The 21,864-nt window shown below is 35.9% G+C and overlaps 1 protein-coding gene across 3 annotated transcripts; it reads right to left on the reverse strand.

The window, feature by feature from the left end:
• Positions 1-3: 3 nt before the first annotated feature.
• On the reverse strand, positions 4-21,640 carry idh2 (isocitrate dehydrogenase (NADP(+)) 2). Of its 3 annotated transcripts, NM_199564.1 has the most exon segments (11): positions 4-387; positions 555-647; positions 1,339-1,436; positions 2,406-2,518; positions 4,641-4,792; positions 4,988-5,124; positions 9,284-9,427; positions 9,509-9,669; positions 9,925-10,090; positions 12,099-12,190; positions 21,452-21,640. In NM_199564.1, coding segments are annotated over 11 exon segments (1,350 nt in total). In that variant the 5' UTR covers positions 21,561-21,640; the 3' UTR covers positions 4-302.
• Positions 21,641-21,864: the final 224 nt, after the last annotated feature.

A 21,864-nucleotide genomic window follows, 5' to 3' on the forward strand; every position in this document is an offset into this window, starting at 1 on the left:
GGGTTCCAGGTGACTTGGTGATTTATTAGAGGGTTTCTCACATGGCCCTTGAACTTTCCTTTTCTCCTGTGGTATTATACAGTTTCTGACATACAGTACTTCATCTTACAAAAATAGACCCCTGGAGGTTCGGGAAGAGATGGGAGCGACCCATCAGCAGGATTAGCTAACAGAACAGCTAGGAACATCACTATTGTTTTATTACTCCTCCCTTAATACATTATGTTGTATTCATGACCTTTAAGTTAAAAATGAGGTACAAAAAGACAGACGCGCTCCGCGGTGTCCGGGCCTGTTGTCCTTCATTTGCCCAGAGCCTTGTCCAGGTTTGTCTTGATGGCATCCAGGAAGTCTGTGGTGTTGACGTAATGCTCATTCAGCTTGCAGCTGTGGTCAAAGACAAGACGGATGTTAATGACATCAGAGGTATTAGCTAGAGAAAAACTTAACTATGGATGTCAGCAGTTTCATCAAAAGGGCTAGTCCTTTAAATGGAGGTCAAAGACATTAGACTGGGATCATTTATACATGCTCCGGATAATCTGCTGACTTACTTGGCGAGACCGTGAATGCAGCCGGCCAGATCCTTGGTCATAACGCCGCTCTCCACAGTCTCCACGCACACACGTTCAAGAGTTTGAGAGAACCTGTGGAAAGACAGAAGAAAAAATTAATACTTACACTTTCTTATAAACGTTACTAATATGACAGGAATGCTGCTGTAGTCAGCCTGCCATTACACTACAGATATAATACAATAAAATAGGTGTGAAAGTGCCATTATATTATATGAATGTGCCAGTCACCAAATGGCCAATAACATGTTTAATTTCTTATATCAATGAATGAGTACGCTATATGGGTTAGAATGATTGTGCATGTGCTGAAAGCTGCTTATAATGTGCATTTGAAAATGCAACAAGAATCAAACATCTTCCCCAAATTGTAATGAGAATAAAAAAAAAAAATAATAATTAAAATATTTATATAATATAATATATATTATATATAATATTTATAATAATTAAAATTATTATTATTATTATTAGGAAAATAGAGGTTTCCTTACAGATTTACACAAGAATAAAAGCTCTGGGTGGTTTATTCAATAGTAAATGATCACAATGGTATTTTTTCATTTTAAAATATTATTTTAACATTTAAATACCAATTTCTATTTCAATAATTCTAAATTAGTTGAGTTTCCCCAATTAGTTTTATTCCTGTTGAAGCCAATAATCCACAGGTTTTGACCATCGTAAATGGCCAGTACATATTCTTAAGTCATCGCCCATTTGGAGGTACAGAAAAATGACTGGCAGCAATAAATGGGCTTACTTGATCAGGTCTGGGTTTCCATCAAGTTTGCCACGGTGTTCCAGTCCTCTAGTCCATGCGAAGATGCTGGCAATGGGGTTAGTGCTAGTTGGCCTTCCCTGTTAAATAAAGTTAAACAAAACACAAATACATTTTACATTTACATTTTATAATTACCGGCAACAAGTTCAGGGCTCTAGCTTTCACTCTAAAGAACTCTCGAGAAATATTCTGAACAGTTTAAGACTGCATGAAACTGGGTAAATATGCAATATTGTGGAGCATTTGCAGTAATACTCATTGCATTACAACTTTTCCTCAGTTTTATTTTAAGCTATTTTAAAATCATTTAAATGATAATAATACTAAAACAGGTCATAGAGATTCTGATTTAATTAATGAGAATATGATTGACTGAAATGTTTTTCAGATATTGTGATGATTACTTGCTGTTGTCATCGTTTTTTCGCCAATAGTATTTATTTCAGCTCTTAGCTCTGAGGCACTAGGTTCACTATTGGGCTGGTCTAGCCATTGGCATAACTGACAGCACCTACTGGGGAGGTGCGCCCAACTGATTGATCAAATTTAGATGAACAATCTATTCATGCAACACACAAATGATAATGAGTTTTAAATAAAAAATATTCTGCTATATTGTGCGGCCCTAGTTTTTTGGGTGGAAACAACAATTATTTATTTCCAGGAATATTCATGTATGTAGACGTGTATGATAAATACATAAAATATTCTGATCATACATTATGGTCTGCCAGGAAATAAACTGAATGCTTGTGTATCCCATTTGGCACGGTTTAACAACAGCTGATATTTCAGAATTCATTCATAATTGCACAACAACAAGTGCTTCATAAAATAAAATACATTTTAAAAAATGATGCTTAATTCTGCAATTTTTCCTCTCACCACAAGATGGCAGAAGGCATCTAAAATAAACTGAAGGAAGATCCAGCTTGCTTTATTTCAAAATCATCTTTCGATCATCATCTTTGCTTTCTAGATCAAACCGAAAATGTATCTGAAAAGATAATGAAAATTAGCAAGGCAATACTTTGCAATACACTAACCTTCTGGTGCTCACGGTAATGCCTGGTTACTGTGCCGTGTGCTGCCTCGGCTTCAATGGTCTTTCCATCAGGACACACCAGAACTGAGGTCATCAAACCCAGAGAACCGAAACCTGCAGACATCATTCAATATCCTTTAAATCACCTACTAATACAATCATTTATCATTCATGAACCCAGAAAAATTGATCATGCTTTGCTGTCTATATAAACCCTGACAACTAAAATGACTGAATATTAGGAGTGAAACTGAATACAAATTCACACTTCTCAGTTCGGTAAGAACATACTACACAAATACAGCGAAACATATAGTTTAGCATGTCTTCGTTTAATCTGGTTGCTTTCTAAATTCCAATATTAACCTTTTGAACTGGAAACAATAAATAAAACTTCTTGAAAAAAATATGCTATGTAGCCTTTACCTACATTTTACCTCAATAAACTCAACAGAAAAACTTCTGCAAATATTCGGCAATGAATTCATTACATTTTACCTGTTAGTAATCCGTAATGTATTTAAATAAGTGAGACAGCCACTGTGTAAATTGTTTCTACAACAAGTTAAAGTAGAAACAATGTAGATGTTATCGTGGAAGCTTACTAATGTGCAACTAATTTCCATAACATTGTAGTTAAGTGCTGATTATTGCATCTACAAAAATACGTATCAATTTGCAAGTAATGCATCTAAAAATAGCTAACAGCATTAGCTAAGAATATTTTAAAAAATCATGAAATAAAATTAAAGTATTATTAAAGTAAAAAACATTATTCAATATCGAGATAAGTATTGAATCATGACTAGGCCCACACGGAATCTGTGTGCTCAGAAATCTGCAGATTTTTAGCCAATTGAGTATTTATTGTTTCAATGTGTGTAAATTTATATTTATTCAGTTTTTAAATTAATTTCTTTAATATTATTGACTAATATGAAAATGTTCCTTTGATTTATTTACAATATAGTGTGTAAAGAAATATTTTCTGTCTTTTAGTAGATATGTAAGAGACTTGCTTTGGTTACTAAATAAGTGGATCTAAGTTGATTTACATTGTAAACATTAAAGTTAAAAAGTAGTAGTATTTTTTGTTTCATAAAATAATTTTTAGTTACGATACTCCCAGTGCTTTCCACAGGTTTGAAATATACTTGCGGTAGTAGCCGGATTGAAACACACCGTTTACCCATAGCACATGGTTATCTATATGCAACAAAAAAGTGATTTTGAACAATATTTTTTTATTATATATATTTTTTTTTTTTAAACCTGTTGAAAAAAAAAATCAAGTGATTGTTTTATTTTTATCTTATTGTTATACTTTTATTATGCCATGTGCACCCACTGACAGGTAAAATCTGTTGCTGACATTGGCAATACCGTACAAAACATGTTATGTATAAAATATGTAATATCAACATCATCAAATTGAAAAAATGACATACAGCAAATGAGAAATAAATGACAAAGCAATAAAAACATCTATGAAATAAAAAAGTGTAGATTATTTAAAGTCAAATGAGTTAATTAGCCATTTTTCTAATGGTGTACAAATAATATCAGGCTTAAAATAAAAATGACGATGACTTAAAAAGCGAAACCAAAAGCGGAGTCCTGGACATTTTAGGAAATTTTTTGAAACGCCGAACGAACTTGGTCTCTGCAGAGCACACAAGATTGTGACAGTTCTTGCACGCACACAACGAGAAGTAGTAAAACGTGTAGGACGAGAGGTGATTTCCACTAGTTATTCGATCATGGTTGTTTAGCTATTGGGCAGATACAAAAAAAGTGTAAAGGGATAATAAATGTTTTTTTTATTATTATTATTATTATTAGGTTCAAATATACTTAGGCGGCCAAATATACCAAAGCAACCGAGTAAAGTCTATGTGTGGGTAGCACTGACTCCCAAAATCATTGTATAAAACCGCAGATTTTTTACACAGTTCTGCGCAGAATATGCTAAAAATGTCCACAGAGTCTGCCGGGCTTTATTCATAACTTAGGTCTATGTTTAAACTGCGTGGCAGAGATCTTTTTGAAAATTGTAATCATTGAATTTTAGAAAACACTTTTTTTTTTTTTTCTGGAAACTACTGTTTACTTAAATATAAGCATGTGTTCAGTATTAGTTTTGTGCTGTAATAAAACATACTGAGGCATGACTTCAAAACCATGATTTTTGTGTACATTACACCCCCACTGAATGTATATTTTTCTATAATTTTACCCTGAGCAAGAATGTCCGACTGCACATCTCCATCATAGTTCTTGCAGGCCCACACAAAGGCACCGGATGACTTCAGCACCTGAGCCACCATGTCATCAATCAGTCTGTGTTCATACCAGATCTTCAGCTTGTCAAACTCTGGCTTGTAGTTTCTGCCCATGCAAAAAAAGATGCTTCAATATTTTGCATTGAAATTACTTTGCAAGAAAAGTGTAGTTTCACATGTCAACACTGTGACAGCATGTCAGAGCGTTAATCTCATAATTACACAGCAACACACGTTCATACAAAACACAATGGAAGTGCGTAAATAAAGCGTGCCAAAGACTGAATCGAATCCTCCTCACTTCTCAAAGATATCCTGGAAGATGTCCTTGAATCTGCCGTCATAAGCCTTCAGGATGGTGTTCTTGGTGCTCATGTAGAGAGGCCATTTCTTCTGGATGGCGTACTGGAAGCAGCTGTGAGCGAAGCCGGTGATAGACTATTAGAAAGGGAGGAAAAGACACAGTGTCATAAAGCTGGGCAAAATAAATGTTCCACTTTCACAATAGGGAATTCAGCTGGAGGAATTTCTGCAACGCTGGCTGTGCAGCTCTAATGGGTGAGCAAAATCACTCACTTCAAATATGAAGTAGAAAAGATGTAAAAAAATAAATAAATACATTTCAGGCAGACACTTCATTCAGTAAATCTCCTTTGAGCTGGCAAAAGAGCCCACCATCCTCTCCATCTCTGGAGCAGCCTTAAGGCAGACTCCTCTTCTGTTGTAAACCCAAATAGAGCGTTCCTCTGACAACAAACAAAGACCTCAGGACACCAGGGTTCACTGTGGGTACATCATCTATAATCCAGACCTCATCCCTCTGAAGGTGTATGCGAAGAACATTACAGAATTTGAGTTAGAGGGCCTTAATTATACAAACTCAGAATACACGAGACAGTCTAAAAATGTCTCTAATTTAAGGTGTTATTTTTACACCTTTAAGACGGATCGTCAGAGTATAAGCTCATTAACAGGAAGACATTTTTCAAATTCATACATGCCTTTGCCTTTATCTCTAGTAGCTGTGCTCTATTAAGTTCACATTTGGATTCATTGTAATGAATGGATTCTTTGTTGGATGACGTAATTCAGAAAGTGCAAACATCAGGGGTCCCCCAACTTTCTCATCCAGTCATTCCTTTTTGCTGAATTTTGAAAATAAACTTTTAATTAATTGCAATTATCTGCATATTTTCAAAAACAAAAAAAAAAGTTTACTTAAAATAATTTTTTTAGTAACATTACATAAACCATTAATTGTCATGTTTGTCCTACATTAAAATGTTACTTTGGATATTTTACTATAAATACATTAGGGCTTCATGACATTGAAAAGAAGAAAAAAAAAAGAACATTGCCATATTTTGTATTTCTGTGATTTACTAAATATTGTGATATGACTATAATTTCACAATACTCAAGTTCACAATATGTTACCGTTTAGAACGACTCCAAAGAAATTTAAAGGTGTTTTACATTGACTGGGATAATTTTGTAGGGCAGTGCATCTTTATAAAATATAAAAAATATTAAATTAAAGAAAAAAAATTAAAGCAACAGTGCTTTATGGTGTTCAGTGGAATCTAACAATACAGAAATTCAATTATCCAGTCCTTCCAGGCTTTCGCAAGACTTTTTTCTGAATTTTGCGGCCTAAAATAATTGATTTTGCTGTGTATTTCCTCATATTTGTGGCCTTATTTTGGGTTGATTTGCTGTAAAAAATTATACCATAGACAAAGGTCTTTATTATGTATATTTTTATTACTCCTAGACCCAGACACTGGGTTCTGTAACTTAAATTTAAAGGATACTTTATGTTTAAAAAAAAAAATTTGTATCCATACAAAAATTGTGTGCACAACAGCTCTAAGACCAAAATCCACTGACTCATAGTACAGGTCTCATGTAGGCCATCCCAGTAAAAATTTTAAATAAATTAAATGTTTTTACATATAGTTTATTTGTTATTAGTTTACACTTAGATAATGCTTGACTGGCCAGGTTTGGCATACTGTCTTGGGAGAGAACCCTGAGCTCGGAGATAAAGGAGCCCTGGGCTCCCGCCTGGTCAATGAGCATTAGGAGGGATGCGAGATCAGGTAGTTCTCAAGAGCTCCATGGCAATAGACTGCCAACCATGCCAGTGAATAAGTATTAAGAGCTTGTGACTTTTACTATTATTTAATTCACTTGTCTTTAGACTGTGGGAGAAAACTGGAGTGCCCGGGGAAAACCCACATGAACACAGGGAGAACACGTGAACTCTGCACAGAAAGTGCCGACTGACTCAGCTAGTACTTGAAACAACAACCTTCTTGCTATGAGGCAGCAGTGCTAGCCACTGAACCGCTGTGTCACCCGATACTAGAATTGAGGAGGTGGGAGAAGGGATGGATGGTTGGGGTCTTCCAAAACAAACTTAAGGAATAAAGTTAGACTGGATATTTATGTTAAATTTGGAATGATCCGACTGGATAACTAATGATTAGCAACTGGGACCAGCTGCAGTCAATCCTTTCACGTGCTCCTCTCGAAATGAGTTTGCAAAACTTCTCTTTTGGCAATTTCGGCTAGAATACAAGCAGCTTTACATTTTTTTAAAAAACATTTTAAGCTCAATATTATTATCTTCCTTAAGCAATATTTATTTTTTCGATTGTCTACAAAACAAACCGTCATTATATAATGACTTGTCTAATTACTCTAACTTGCCTAATTAAACCAGTTATGCCTTTAAATGTCACTTTACGCTGTATAGAAGTATCTTGAAAAATATTATGTACGGTCATCATGGCAAAGATAAAAGATGTCAGTTATTAGAAATATGCATTCAGAAATGTGTTGAAAAAATATGCGTTCCATTAAACAGTAATTGTGGTAGGAGAATGAGGAGGGCTAATAATTCTGACTTCAGCTTCAGGTACTGATTATTCAATTTAAAACAACACTATATAGTCTCAATTAGGGCTGCTTGATTTTGGAAAAAATCATAAATCACAATTATTTTGGTCATAATTGTAATCACGATTATTCAAAACGATTATCAGTTGAAGTCAAAATTATTAGCGCTCATGAGAATTTAGTTTTTTAAATAACTATTTCCCAAATTATGTTAAACAGAGCAAGGAATTTTAACAGTATTTCCTCTATTATTTTTTTCTTCTGGAGAAAGTATTATTTGTTTTATTTTAGCTAGAATAAAAGCAGGTTTAAATATTTTGAAACCCATTTTAAGGTCAATATTATTAGCCCCCTTAAGCAATATATATTTTTTAAAATGTCTGCAGAAGAAACTACTGTTATACAACGACTTGTTTAATTACTCTAATTAAGCCTTTGAATTGCACTTCAATTTGAATGTTGTGTTTTGAAAAACATCTAGTAAAATGTTATGTACTGTCATCATAGCAAAGATAAAACAAATCAGTAATTAGACATGATATATCAAAACTATTATGTTCAGAAATAAGTTTAAAATAAACTTTCCATTAAACAGAAATTGAAGGAAAAGGGTTGCTAATATTCTGAAGGGCTAATAATTCTGACTTCAACTGTATATATATATATAACTCTAACCCTATATATATATATATATATATATATATATATATATATATATATATATATATATATATATATATATATATATATATATATATATATATATATATACACACACATACACAGTTATTTTCCACCCTGCAAAGGAAAGAGAAATAAATACAATAGAATAAAAATATAAAACAAACTGTGATTTAAGCATCTTCACCCTAAGAAAAACACTTTAGCTACAAAAATCCTTCAGTCAAGAGCAGTAAGGGATGTTCTCGTCGTTTGATTAATGATAAAACAGGCGGCAGCATTTCGCACTGTCACTTTAATGGTTTCTCTTTCACGTGTCTTTTGATTCTCAACTCGTTTGTTTATTACGCAAATGAGGGTTAATATGAATAATCACTAATCACTGCGTTTTAACACTTATTTGACCATTAAAGCGCTCATGTTAAGATTACTTTAGATGTCTGTGCTCCTCTGCTCATCTCAGTGTGCGAATGAGACCGAATGCTGACCGCGTGCTTATGCGTGCGCGCGTGTTGCACACACACATAAGCACGTGGTCTTTCGCGCTTTTGGTATATGATGCAATAATCATTTATCTCGATTAATGGTTTTTCATAATCGTTAGAAGCCATAATCGAAATCGGATTTTCGATCAATTGCACAGCCCTAGTCTCAATTTTATAAACAATGAGTCGCAGGCCTTAAAAACACCACGTAAAACACATCCAAGTAAAAATCAAATCTTAACATTTGCGACTTCACAAATCGAGCAAGAACTGTGATTCATAATTAATAATATTACCTAACTGACTTTGCAGATCCTGCTATAAGATTAATGCAGAAGCGCAGATTGCAAGATCAATGCAAAAATGATGTATTGTACAGCACTAAAATGTATATACAGTATAATAGAGAATATAATTACATTTGGAAAGAAAAATGTTTTTGTTCTTTTGACACAGTCTATAATATTTTGATGCTCCTTCAGCATTTTAAGTGCATATAAATACATGCATATTACATGCGCACTGACCTCATCAGTGTTGTACATGCCCATTCCACAGCCTCCACCAGGGAAATCATACACCTCCCACTCCTTGTTTTTGCTTCCATCGGCTGGAGTAAAGACCATTTTGAATTTGCCTGGTTGGTTTACAACAAAATCTGTTGCCTTGTACTGTAAAGTAACAAGATGACAGTGTGTCAGTGAGAACAAGTACATTAAAAAGAAAACAGCCACTTTATCCAAGAATCACACCTGGTCACCGAAGGCATGTCTGCCAATGGTGATGGCCTGTGTCCAACCAGGAACAAGTCTGGGAATGTTCTTGCAGATGATTGGCTCACGGAAGACAGTGCCGCCCAGAATGTTCCTGATGGTTCCATTAGGACTCTTCCACATTTTCTTCAGTTTGAACTCTGTCAAGTGAAAATAAAGAAACTGATTCATTTACTTATCTTTCTTCCAGTATCTATGTCTGTTCAAATGTGTGGCTACTTTATCAAAACTGTGATTTAAAGACTTGTTTACGGCAACCAATAAAATCATAAGCAAATTATTTGTAAACAATTGTTCATAAAGCATATTTTAAATGCTGAAAAATGGGTTCAATTTGAAAGTGCTAGAAGAAAACGACGTCATTAGAACAATAAAAGGAAGGGTTTGTGGTGCACCTTCGACCCTAGCTTCGTCAGGTGTAATAGTGGCGCATTTGACAGCAACGTTGTATTTCTTAGTGGCAATAGCGGAGTCGATTGTGACTTGATCATCAGTCTGGTCACGATAGGGAAGACCCAGGTCATAGTACTTCAGATCCACATTCACATTGGTCAGAATAAGCTAGACACAAAAATAAAAGAGAGAGAGAGAGAGAGAGAGAGAGAGATAGAGAGACAGAGAAAGAAAACATTAAATCAAGTCAATCAACCTATTTTGCCATAAAGGGTACAAACTAAAAGACAAATTTCCAATTTCCTGAATTTCTTTCTGACTAAAAAATGAATTTTCATCACCCATAATGATCAGAAAAACAGACAGTTGTTGTGTAGAGCATTAAGCAGACACACAATAGCCACAAACAGTTGTAATAGGTACAGCCTAATGAAAGGTCAGTATTATAACAACATTATAAACACAATATTTAATAGTAATAATAATAATAATAATTTAAAAATCTGATAAACGAAAATCTTATTTGAAAACAACAAAACAAAAATCCCTGATATTTCACAACTTGTACAATAAAAAAATAAATACAAAAACTCCCAAGAAAAGACTGTTTAAAATTTCATGCTATCCCATAAATTCCATGACCTATGGAAACTCTATTTTCATATTTTTTTCCAAAAGGGGCAATATTCAAAAAATATGTATTAATTACTAGGAAATCTATGAAACTGATATTATGTAAAGAACTAATTCATGACACCTTTGTCAGAAAAGTCGAAAGTGTTGGCACAAAAAAAAAAAAAAAAAAAAAAAAATATATATATATATATATATATATATATATATATATATATATATATATATATATATATATATATATATATTGTTTATTTTTTATTATTATTATTATTTTTTATTTATTTATTTATTTATTAAAACCTACTGAGCTTTTTTACCATTCTATGACGCTACGCTATCCTATGATGCACTGCGAGATAATTCATGAATGGGAGTGAAGCGGGTGTGTCACGTGATCATAATAAAATGGCAGATGTAAAATGACTGGGCTGCATTCATACTGTATAGAACATACTTTTCTATTGGTCGAGTAGTAAATTCAAATTCAAATGCAGCACCTACTGAGTAGTAAGAGACTTTGAACGCAGGCAATATGTTTTATTTTGAGAAATATTTTAAATATTTTGGAGCAGTAAACACGAAAGGCTAAATAATTCAAATGAATCATTGACTTCTGCATTGTCTTTATTAGTGTCAAAAACAGATTTCTTTACAATTTAAAACGACATCTTTGGATATCTTTTCTGCTGGAGATACTGTTGTCCTTGAAAAACTTATATGTAAAGATTGCAGGAATAGTATAACAGAAAATATTGATAGTTTTAAAAACTTGACTTTTCCAAACAGCAGTATACCTTGATAACGGTTATCGGCCCTTGCCTAGACACATGAAATCAATGTTTTATTACACCAATCGGGGAAAAATAGCTATTTAGTACATCATTGTGTCATAACAGAGATTTAGGAACAGAGATTGAATTTATGCAGCACAGGACTCTATGACTTCTGCTTGATTATAAACACCACATTTACTAGTTTCTGGACTAATGGTGTTGATTTGCTCGCTATAAATAATAAGCCTATTCTGATTCTCTAAAGAATCAGCAGAATATTTTCAGCCTGTGAAACGTCACCATCACCATCTGCTGTCTCTTGAGGAGACAGACGGCCAGTCAGTGAGAATGACCTCAATGCTGGCTCTGCCCCCTGCGTGACGCGAACATAATCTCAGTCTTCACGCGTAACTCTCCCAGTAAGCCTATCATGCCGTCGCTTTAAAAAAGGAGATCTGTATAACACGCCGATCACTCCTCCACTCTCTCCTCGTCCCTTTAATTCTCCCTAGAGATGCTGTCGCATTCCCTTTCCAATTTCCGTCTCCTTTTGTCTCTCTACTCTTGTCTAACCCAATTTTCATTCTGTCTGTGTCTGTCTAGGCTTCTCACTCACTTCTCTTTCCTTTGCCCTCTACATCTTTCCCTCCTGCGTTCTGTTTCTCTCTGTTTGTGTGTATGCATCACAGATTTAAAAATAGACCAGACAGACACTGCTTCCCTCCTCCTCATTCTTTCGCTCACTCAGACGCTTGCCATTTAAGCACCTTTTCTTTAATGAACTCCCAGATGATCCTGGTCATCTCATCTCCATCCATCTCCACCACCGGCTGTGCCACCTGGATACGTTTATCGGCATCTGTCAAATAAAACAAAAACTAATTATTCTTACAAGCCAGTTTTTCCATTCAAGCCTGAATAAGTGATTGTGTTTTTACTCCACTTGTGAGACACCCGGAAATGAGTGGTTCCTCAAGTAGGAGAATAATACAGAGACAAAGCCCTATTCACACCACTAGAGACTTTGGCACTAAATGTTGGCAGTCATTGCACTGGTTGGTCACTAGTCGGCGGTACAATTTCTGGTTTCTAAAGAAACACGTTGTGCATCACTAGCACTAAACTGTCATTCTTGCTGACACTGGATCAGCTATTAAGCTCATAAATAATGCACAGAAATAATGTATCATTTACTATGAAAAGAAAAAAATAAACTGCCAGGGAGGCCATTTAACTGCACCAAGCCAGCATATGAGAATGTTTTGGTCTCGCAAACACTTACACACCGTTTCACATGCGCCTGCATTGCACTACCTTTATAACACTGCTCTGTACATGATCAAAGAGATGGCATTACGATGTGAATTAGACACCCTAATCCAAATTAATTTTGTAAAAAGATGTTCTCAAGACAGCTATCTGACCACATCAAATACTACCATATTCAAACATTACTTCCTAACTTTATTTCTGATTCATATATAATTGCATACATGTCAAGATGCATCCCATGTAATGATCAACAGTAGGTTTCATACTGTAATAGAGACACACACACACACACACACACACACACACACACACACACACACACACACACACACACACACACACACACACACACACACACACACACACACACACACACACACACACACACACACACACACACACACACACACACACACACACACACACACACACACACACACAGCACAATTCTAAATTCTGGAACAACATCATAAGCAAGAAAATAGGAAACCCACTGTTGGCCATCACATGGGGTTATATCTTGACATTTATACATACAACACAGTTGACACTTTGGTTTCATTACTTCCTGCAAAGGCTGCATAACCATCTTCAACTCAAGTGTTACAAAAACAAATTGCATTAGCACATGGTTACTTTCTTGACATACACAATGCAAATATAAAAACTCCTTGCAAAGAGCAGAGTTATAGATAATATAAACTTTATAAAACAGTTATCCTTTCTTGGCAGAAAATCACTGAAGTAACTTGTCGTCATTATCACAAATTGCATAACAGAAGCAATATAAATACGTGAGAGTCAGGCGTGCACCTCTGGCAGGAGTAATGAATGATTACAGGATTAAACTGGCCCAGGTTTCATTTTTAAAGGTAATTGGGTCAATGCACCTTTATAACTTTACTGACTGGCTGATTGCCAAACATATTAATAGAAAACAGATCATTAACACAGAAATATTTCAACAATTTATAAAACAACAATGTTCTAAATTCAATATTTAACTAAATTTCCATTATATTTAGAATTGTTCTGTCAATTATCATTATAAAATGTCATCACACAATGATAAGGATTCCTGGCATTGTCCAAAACTTCACTTTGGCAAGGGCGTTTTCAAACCTCGAGAGAATGATAAAGATAGAATACTACTCATCCACCCACTCCTAATTGCTGCTACAAGAAGCAATTTGCAGCAATTTCACCAACTAAATATCTTCCTCAAGTGTTCCAAACACCTTTTTATGCCATGCTTTCCCACTAAAGCAAGCAAGCAAAGGTCATTTCCTACTCCCTCCTCCTCTCAGCAATGGGAGGTCATTTTACACTACCCCTCCACACTCTTAGTGGGGACAAAGTAGAGGAAGGTGGGGGAGCCATAGAGGGAATCAAGTGACTTTGTTCCACTTGCCAAGTTTCTGTTCATGCGAGAACCAATCTAACTAAAGAAAACTGTAATGGAGTTCATAAACAACAAAATGGTATCAATAAAGCTTAGCATAAGAAGCTTTATAAGCACTATGGGTCACACATTTACTTCACTCCACTGATGCCGGTCTATAAACTACTACTGAACTATTTCATCTCAGATCCAGTCAAAGTTCAGTTACAGTTCAGGTTCATATAAAATGTTTACAGTATACAGATTAAAGCTGTCAAATGTTTTACATGCTTAAAGTGCAATACATACTCCATCAAAGGACTTGTGTATCAAAAAATTTCAATAAATCAATGGAGACTTTCATAGTTAAAGCTTATGATATTTATCACCTACAATAAAGAGTTGTTGTCTTTTGTGCAATGACAATGTCATCATTTGTGCTAAAATAAAGAATGCTAAAAAGAAAGCAAAAAAATACCTCCATGTTTTCTTATAGGATGAGTAATCAAGCAAGCAAGCAAGATGTGTCAAATTTTTAAAAATTAGCAAACTTGATCACAAATTTGAGAATTGTACACAAAATTTCAACAACTACAGATGGAGTAACATTTTACAGAAGATAGCCTTTCGTATTATATAAAAATAGTCTTCAGATTCGATAAAAAAAATATTTAAAAAATTGAAAAGTGTTTAGTTCATGAATCTGTTTTTGAATGAACCATTTGATCTAATGATTAGTTTGTTGATACAACCTATGACTTAATTTATAGATGACTTAGTCATTTTTAATGAATCATTTGAATAAATGATCCAGTGAGACATGCCACCGCCTACTGAATAATTCCATGTGTTTTTATTTATGACAGGCATAAACTAGATAAGGCACCACCCCAAGAGTATACAACAAAATATACTGTAATTATAGTTATAAAAAATATATCACACAGCGAACAGGTTACAAAATTAAAAAGATTTTTTGATCCCAAGATATCAAAGATGAAAAGCTGCAACGGGTTAAAAATGGACCTAAAAAAAATCCATCTACCGCTGATCACAGCTGTGTAAACCAAAAGTGCATTATGGGTAAAGTCTTTTGCTTGAAACCTGATTGGGTTTGTGAACAGAAATTACATAAACAGGGAATCCTGGGGAAAAGAATCCTCTCACTAGTCATAAACGCTGAGAACAGGAGGAGTAGGAGTGTATGGGCAGGATTATGTAAGCGTGCTACAATTCAACACTGCAGCCATCTGCATTGAGAATGAATCCTCCCATGAACAACTTATTTATGCTGAACTATGACATGAGCTAACGTGCTGCAGCAGCAAAATTACCCTGAACAAAATTAAATAAATTGGGAAACAGATTCTGCAAAAAATTCAGTATCAATCTAGCACTTGTGATCTACAACTCAATACAATTTTCAACTTAATTTGAAATTAATATCTACAATTGTAATACGATAGTCACATCATAGGATTAGATTTAAAAAAAGATTATACTTCCGGGGTTTCTGATTAGCAGCAATTAAAACAAATCCTTCTTTATGTTCAAGACCAAAAAGCTTCCTTTAAAAAACAAATATAATATTGTAGCAGTTAAACAAATATAAAAGAAAAGAAAAATTTTGTTTGTATATGGAACTCCGTTTCAATTAATTTTTAAGTATTTTTTTTTTTTAGAAAGATGAGTGTCCACCTTTTTTCTCAGACAGCACAGATCTGCTTGATTTGACTGTCACTATTTCAGTGGATCTGAAAGCAGGAATTATCTGACTGAAATGGGCTTATGAAGGAATAATGTAACGGGGCTCTATTACATTTAACATTTTCTTTAAACCCGACATTTTCACTACCGATTAAGATCTCTCTGATGTTTTTTTTTTTCCACCACTCCCTTGGTAGTGGTGATGGTGTGCGACGTATCTGAATAGCGGTGGGGGCGTGTGCATGCGATGTACCAGAGCGGTGGGGGTGAGTTGTGCCCAATTAGAGATGCGCGGTTGGCGGTTATAGCCGCGGACTCCGCGGATAAACCGCGGATCGGGCGGATGACGTTACGAAAAAATTATATTTTAATTAAATTCGGGCGGGTGGCGGGCGGTTGTACTGTTTTATATACATAGCTGGCGCACCAACGAAAAAGCCTAGGACTGACTTCACAGAATGGGAGGAGGAATTGGATACACTAATTCTGGATGAAGTGTACAGAAGTATTCCTCTACAAACTTCCGTATAGACGGATATTCAGAGCAAAATCTACTTTCTTTTTGGGAGAAATAAGGCAGGCATTCCCACGACTACAGCACCTTTCCATGAGAATTCTATGCATTTCAGCAACAAGTGCTGCGAGCGAGCGCTCCTTCAGTGCAGCAGGGCGCATTATAGTGGCTATGCAGGCGCTCCCGTCTGAATCCTGACACTGTAAATGCTATTTTATTCCTGCATTGTGCCAAGAAAAAAATCGAACTAGACCTAAGGTCAGGCATATTAAACCAATTAGCCTATGTTATTTAGGCTACACATATGTTCAATATAAACTTTTGAGTTCGGTCAGCTGATAATTTTACGTTCACATTGGTTTAGCCTATTCTATTCTATAGACATGTTGGCCTCGCTTTTACGTTCCGAGGCTAAGGTTATTTTGCCAGAATTTCTTTGTCGCAACTTTAATGGCGTAGTATTTCGTTATGCTTCAAGTTTGAGGGGAATGGGGATGATCCTAAGTCTATGGGTTATTGGGGCACTTGTCATACATGCACTTTAGCTTGGTCAGGTTCGCTCAAAGAGAGATGGCATATCTATTTTTCTAATTTAATTTCTAATTGTGGGGTGACTGAGCCTAGAAGGTTTAGGCACGATATGACGTTTTTATTAAAAAAATTTCAACTGTTTGCCAAAGCATGCGACTATAGCCTATGCCTACATTAAGATATTTATGTTAATATTTTTTTTTACTGCCTGTTGTTTCTTTTGGCATATAAAATAGGTATTGTCTGATAGAGATATCAATAAAGGTTTATCTGTGTCGCAGAACTGGTGTTGTTTCCGATTTCTACAAGCTCAATAACATCCACAGCAAAAAATAAATAAATAAAAAATAGTCAAAAAACTGTGCCCATTAATTAGATGTGCAAGGCAAGCAGGTACGTTTTTGGGGTTGCTATGGACAACTACAAATGTAAACATTATTAGGCTATAATGTAAATGACTTATTATTCTATCTATTTACTAAAAAATAAAGTGAAATAGGCATTTATTAGTAGGCTAAATAGCAGCATGTTGAAATGATGTGTCAATGCGTTTTCTATTAGGCTACAAAAAAAAAAAGTTGTATAGTACAGTGCGTTTAATTTAGGCTATTTATTTATTTTTGTCCCTGTGCGCCGATTGGAGACAGAGTTCACTGCTGATATTCTGAGAGCTCGGGTGCTTCTCATTTCTTATTTGTGCATCCTCGTTACCTTTCCTTGCTTTCTTTCCTCGTGTTTCCACCCCACCGGGATAACTTTACGAGGGAAGGACGCAAGGAAAAGACTGAAGGACCGAGGAATCGAATCAAGTGAAAAGACACGTCCTCCTATCTTTAGCGTAACTTCAAAGCATCGTCAATTAATGACTTGCACGTTTGGATTAACTGCATGTCTACATTAAAGTCATTCTCTATTATATAATGATTAATAAAGAAACATTCTTTTAATAAAAAAAAGGAATAAGCCATTCAAATAAAGAGCTCAGTCAGCAGATGGCGGGCGGGTGCGGTTTTAAAAATTGGTCAAAAATGTTAGTGCGGATGGATGGCGGACGGATGATGAATTTCGTCATGCGGTTGCGGATGAAATAATAGCCCATCCGCGCATCTCTATGCCCAATGTACTTGAAGAACTGGGAGGGATGCGGTGGAGAGGGGTGTGCGACCTATGTAAGGAAAAAGGGGGAGACACGCGATTTCCAAAAAATTATCATTCGTTTGAGGGCATCCCAAGTTTCTCAGGAAGCTTCGGGAGACTCCTGGATGTCTGGGATTACTTTAAGGTTACTAGCCATTTTGTGAGCTAGTGTAGCACATGCCTGGATTAGTGTTTGGAGTAGAGGTGTGAACCTATACTGGTCTCACGGTTCGGTTACGATTATCATGCCTTCGATTCGCTTCAATTCGATATCTCGGTGCATCACGGTGGATTGACGATGCTTTCTAAATACAGTGTTATATTTTAGGGGGAGGCTAAAACAAGCTGTCTGTATAAACACACAGACACACTGCAAAACACTGTCTCTCGTTCAAACACATACACAAACATAGACAGCACCAAACAAACAAACACATATATTTAAATACTTTAGAGATATTTTTTAGGCTGGAATCAGTCAGCTGGTTTTATTTTCACTGCTAAGAGCGGTTCACTTCCCGCACGGCTCCCAAACGATCACTCTGTGCCACAAACTGAATGTTATTTACAACTTTATTACCTGTTATTCACAGTTTATGCAGGTTATGTTCACTAAAGTAAACTTCATTCAGAGGCGCGTGCGCCCTCCCTGTGGTAACAGCTGACGGTCAGCTTATGTCACGTGAGATTTTGCGGTCGCAAACACATAACATGAAGACAGAAATGAGATTTTTGAGGTTAATTATATCTTACACAGTATGTGACTCTTTCAACACCCTTTGGAGGTGTCTACGTTGCTGAACAACGTATGTAAAACAATGTGAAGACTATAATGTGAAAATATAATTGAGACTACAATGTGAAAATATAATTGACAGAATCGTAGAAATGCTGGATTAAGATCGTCTAGGAGGTCAAATCGAGATCGCAATCTTTTTACGATTAATTGTGCAGCTCTACAGCACAGCTTCTGACAGATTTCCCGCACACATTTTTGAGTTACTGACACTGATAATACAGTGACTTGATGTCAACTGCCAATGAGAAATCTGGCAACTTTAGAATCTCACGTAAAAGGGGCTTTCTGTTTACTGATTTGCATGCAAACATTTAAATGCACTCATTCTAATATTTATTATTATATTATTAGATATGTAATGATTATAAGTTTACTTTCTATTTTGACAAATGTAATAGTGAATACAAATAGTACTAAGCAACTTATTTATTAGATTTTAAAAAGGTTTATTAACTGTTTCCCTCCTCTGCCTACCATGTAATTGTGAAAATGACAGTAAAATATCACCGATAAGACTTTATGAACTATTTCAGTGCATTTAGACTTGTGCCCTTTTTAAAAAACATCCCAAGTTAAAATTCCACCACAAAAACTAACAAGATCGACTGAAAACTCAGACGTAGGGGGTATTTTATAAATCACAAGAGGCCCCCAGGTAATACTAATCACATGCAAAAAGGGTTTAAGCCTCTACAAAAAGCATGAGCATATTATATAGCAACTAGCAAACAACCATTGTCACATGACTCTCATTTTTTGTTGTCAGGGACATTTGCAAACAGAAGTGTACACTTGAGCATGTGAAGGTTAGAGGTTTTAAAACCCATGAGGCGAGCATGTTCACGTGGAAATTTCACAAAGCACTTGAGCAAAAAGAGAAAGTTTCTAAGGGGCAGTCTGTTTTACAATGAACAAACTATAAATTGTTTTCAGTTCTGACAAAAATGTTGCTAAAGTGTTTTCAATTTAGATTGATGCTCAATAACTAAAATATGAAAAATTATGCACATTAAAAAAATAATTAGCAAAAACTAATCAGCAGGGTTAAGAGTTCAGATTCTTCATCAAATAGTAGAAACCATGCTTACATGGACAAATCTTTAATCCAATAAAACAATTTAAAAAAAGCTAAATCATTTAAATTCATAAAAATACATGCTAACAAATTGTATATTCGAAGATAATTATTATACAATTTATGCTCCAGAAAAATGTCACAAAGGTTTATAAATAAACTTCATCGGCTTCTCAGCTCTCATTACAACCTATAAAACCTCTTGGCAAAAGTCAAATCCAACCTTGTGACTTTAATGACAGAGAACATGCAAGTGGGCTTGGCGTTCATCCTGAACAAATGCCAATAAAAGCACTCTGAAATGTTAATCAACTTTTGAGAACACTACGTTTTGCATAAACTGTGGCTGGCACTTCACATATATTAGAAGCTTGCTTAAAGAGCCAATAACCAACACTGCCACAGGGCATAAGAACGACATACTAATGCAACCTCCAGTGCCAAAGCCTCACATTTTCCAATAAATTTGGCAGCCTAGTTTATTGTGGTACACCTCAAGTGCAAAAAATTGCTTGTCATTACATAATCATTCAGATGTGATGAATGAATACTGGTGCCAATTAGGACAAACCGATTTAGAGTAAAGTGTAAAGGTGACCTGGAGGACATGATGGCCTGTGTACGCCAAGTAAACCACCGACATTTGGACAATCCCCCATGACAACTGATTACCTAACAAACAGGGACAGCAAGTGTCAGGACATGACACTAATTCATTGACAGTAGTACGTTGAGTTCTGTCCTCCAGATGTCCCTTGCTTTAAGACCCGAGACACATGTTTCAGGAGATAACTCTGTAGACTACTACTACTAACTCCAGAACGTGAGATCAGCTGCTGCAGGACATTTAAATCGATGCAGCCTCCATTATAATCAGGGCACATTTAGACCAGAGGAAAAATAATGCGGCGGTGCAGTGCGGTGTTGAAATATATTAATTCATGTAGTTGATGATGCTGTTGGTCATTTACACTTCATAATCTTATCTTTGGTCAAATAGTAAAATATGACGTATGGGCCAGGCCGGCTGACCTTGAAATGATTTTATACTGCAGTATTATCAAAACACAGTTTAACCCCCACACGAACACTCGTATAACTGGTAAGTTAATTACTTTACATCACATGAAGGGTTGGTTTCATGTTTACATCATTTACAGAGTATTTTAGTCGCGAAAGGTTTCATAACTCATCCCTCATGCCCGTGTCGCCAAAAATACATTCATGCGACTCTCATGCAAAGGCATCAAATCGTCCAAACGAGCAACGATTCAATAACCGGATTTTCCTTTCAGAAAGAGTTGTATAAAAAGGATGCACTGTATTGAGCTAACCTAAATTATCGTTTTCCGCCCTTCGTTTTTATTTTAAAGGCATCCTATTAGCGAACAAAGAAGCGCGAGCACGTCGCTCGACTTCTGCCTGTGCGGCCGCGCGATTCCCGCTGCACGTCCTATGTTACGTCACAGCGAAAATAACGTTCTGCTAGAGCTGCTAGAGATGGAGGAAAAGCTACTAAAGATGAAAATCTGCACACTAGCGAAGTGAACGAACACCACAGACGGCAACCGGCGTCTTAGTGGAAGCCGGTGATTTAAGGAGATAACATTATATTTAAAAACGGGTCAAATAAGCACCGACCGGCGTTAACGCGCCGGTTAATGCGGCTTTGACACACAATCCTGAAAGTGGAAATAAACTCACAGTTCCTCTGTTGCAAACTCTGGCAAGCTGGAGCAAGAACGGCGGGGCTTTTGGATAGAGTGGCAGCAGACCTGCTGAGAGAGCTTAGGACCTTCAAATAACCTGCCATGTTTTTTTTTCTCTCTCTCGCCAAAAACACTAGAGGTTGCTGCCCGACTTCACTCCGGTCGAAGGAAGGGTCGAATGAATCGGAGCAGACAGCAATAAACGCAGCTCTTCTCCGCCTCCGTCTCAGTGGCGACGTCACCATTACACGAGGTCAGGTCTGAAACTCACCGATGTGGTAAATGGCCAATCATATTTGAATAAGCAACTCATCGATGTTTCGCTTGGTAACTTTTGATAACGCTCGGTACGCACGTTCTCTTTCGTTTTCAGTTAACCCTTTAGAGGCGACCGAGTCATTTCCGATT

The sequence above is a fragment of the Danio rerio genome, chromosome 18, assembly GCF_052040795.2.
Source record: "Danio rerio strain M-AB ecotype USA chromosome 18, GRCz13ab, whole genome shotgun sequence".
Taxonomy (NCBI): domain Eukaryota; kingdom Metazoa; phylum Chordata; class Actinopteri; order Cypriniformes; family Danionidae; genus Danio; species Danio rerio.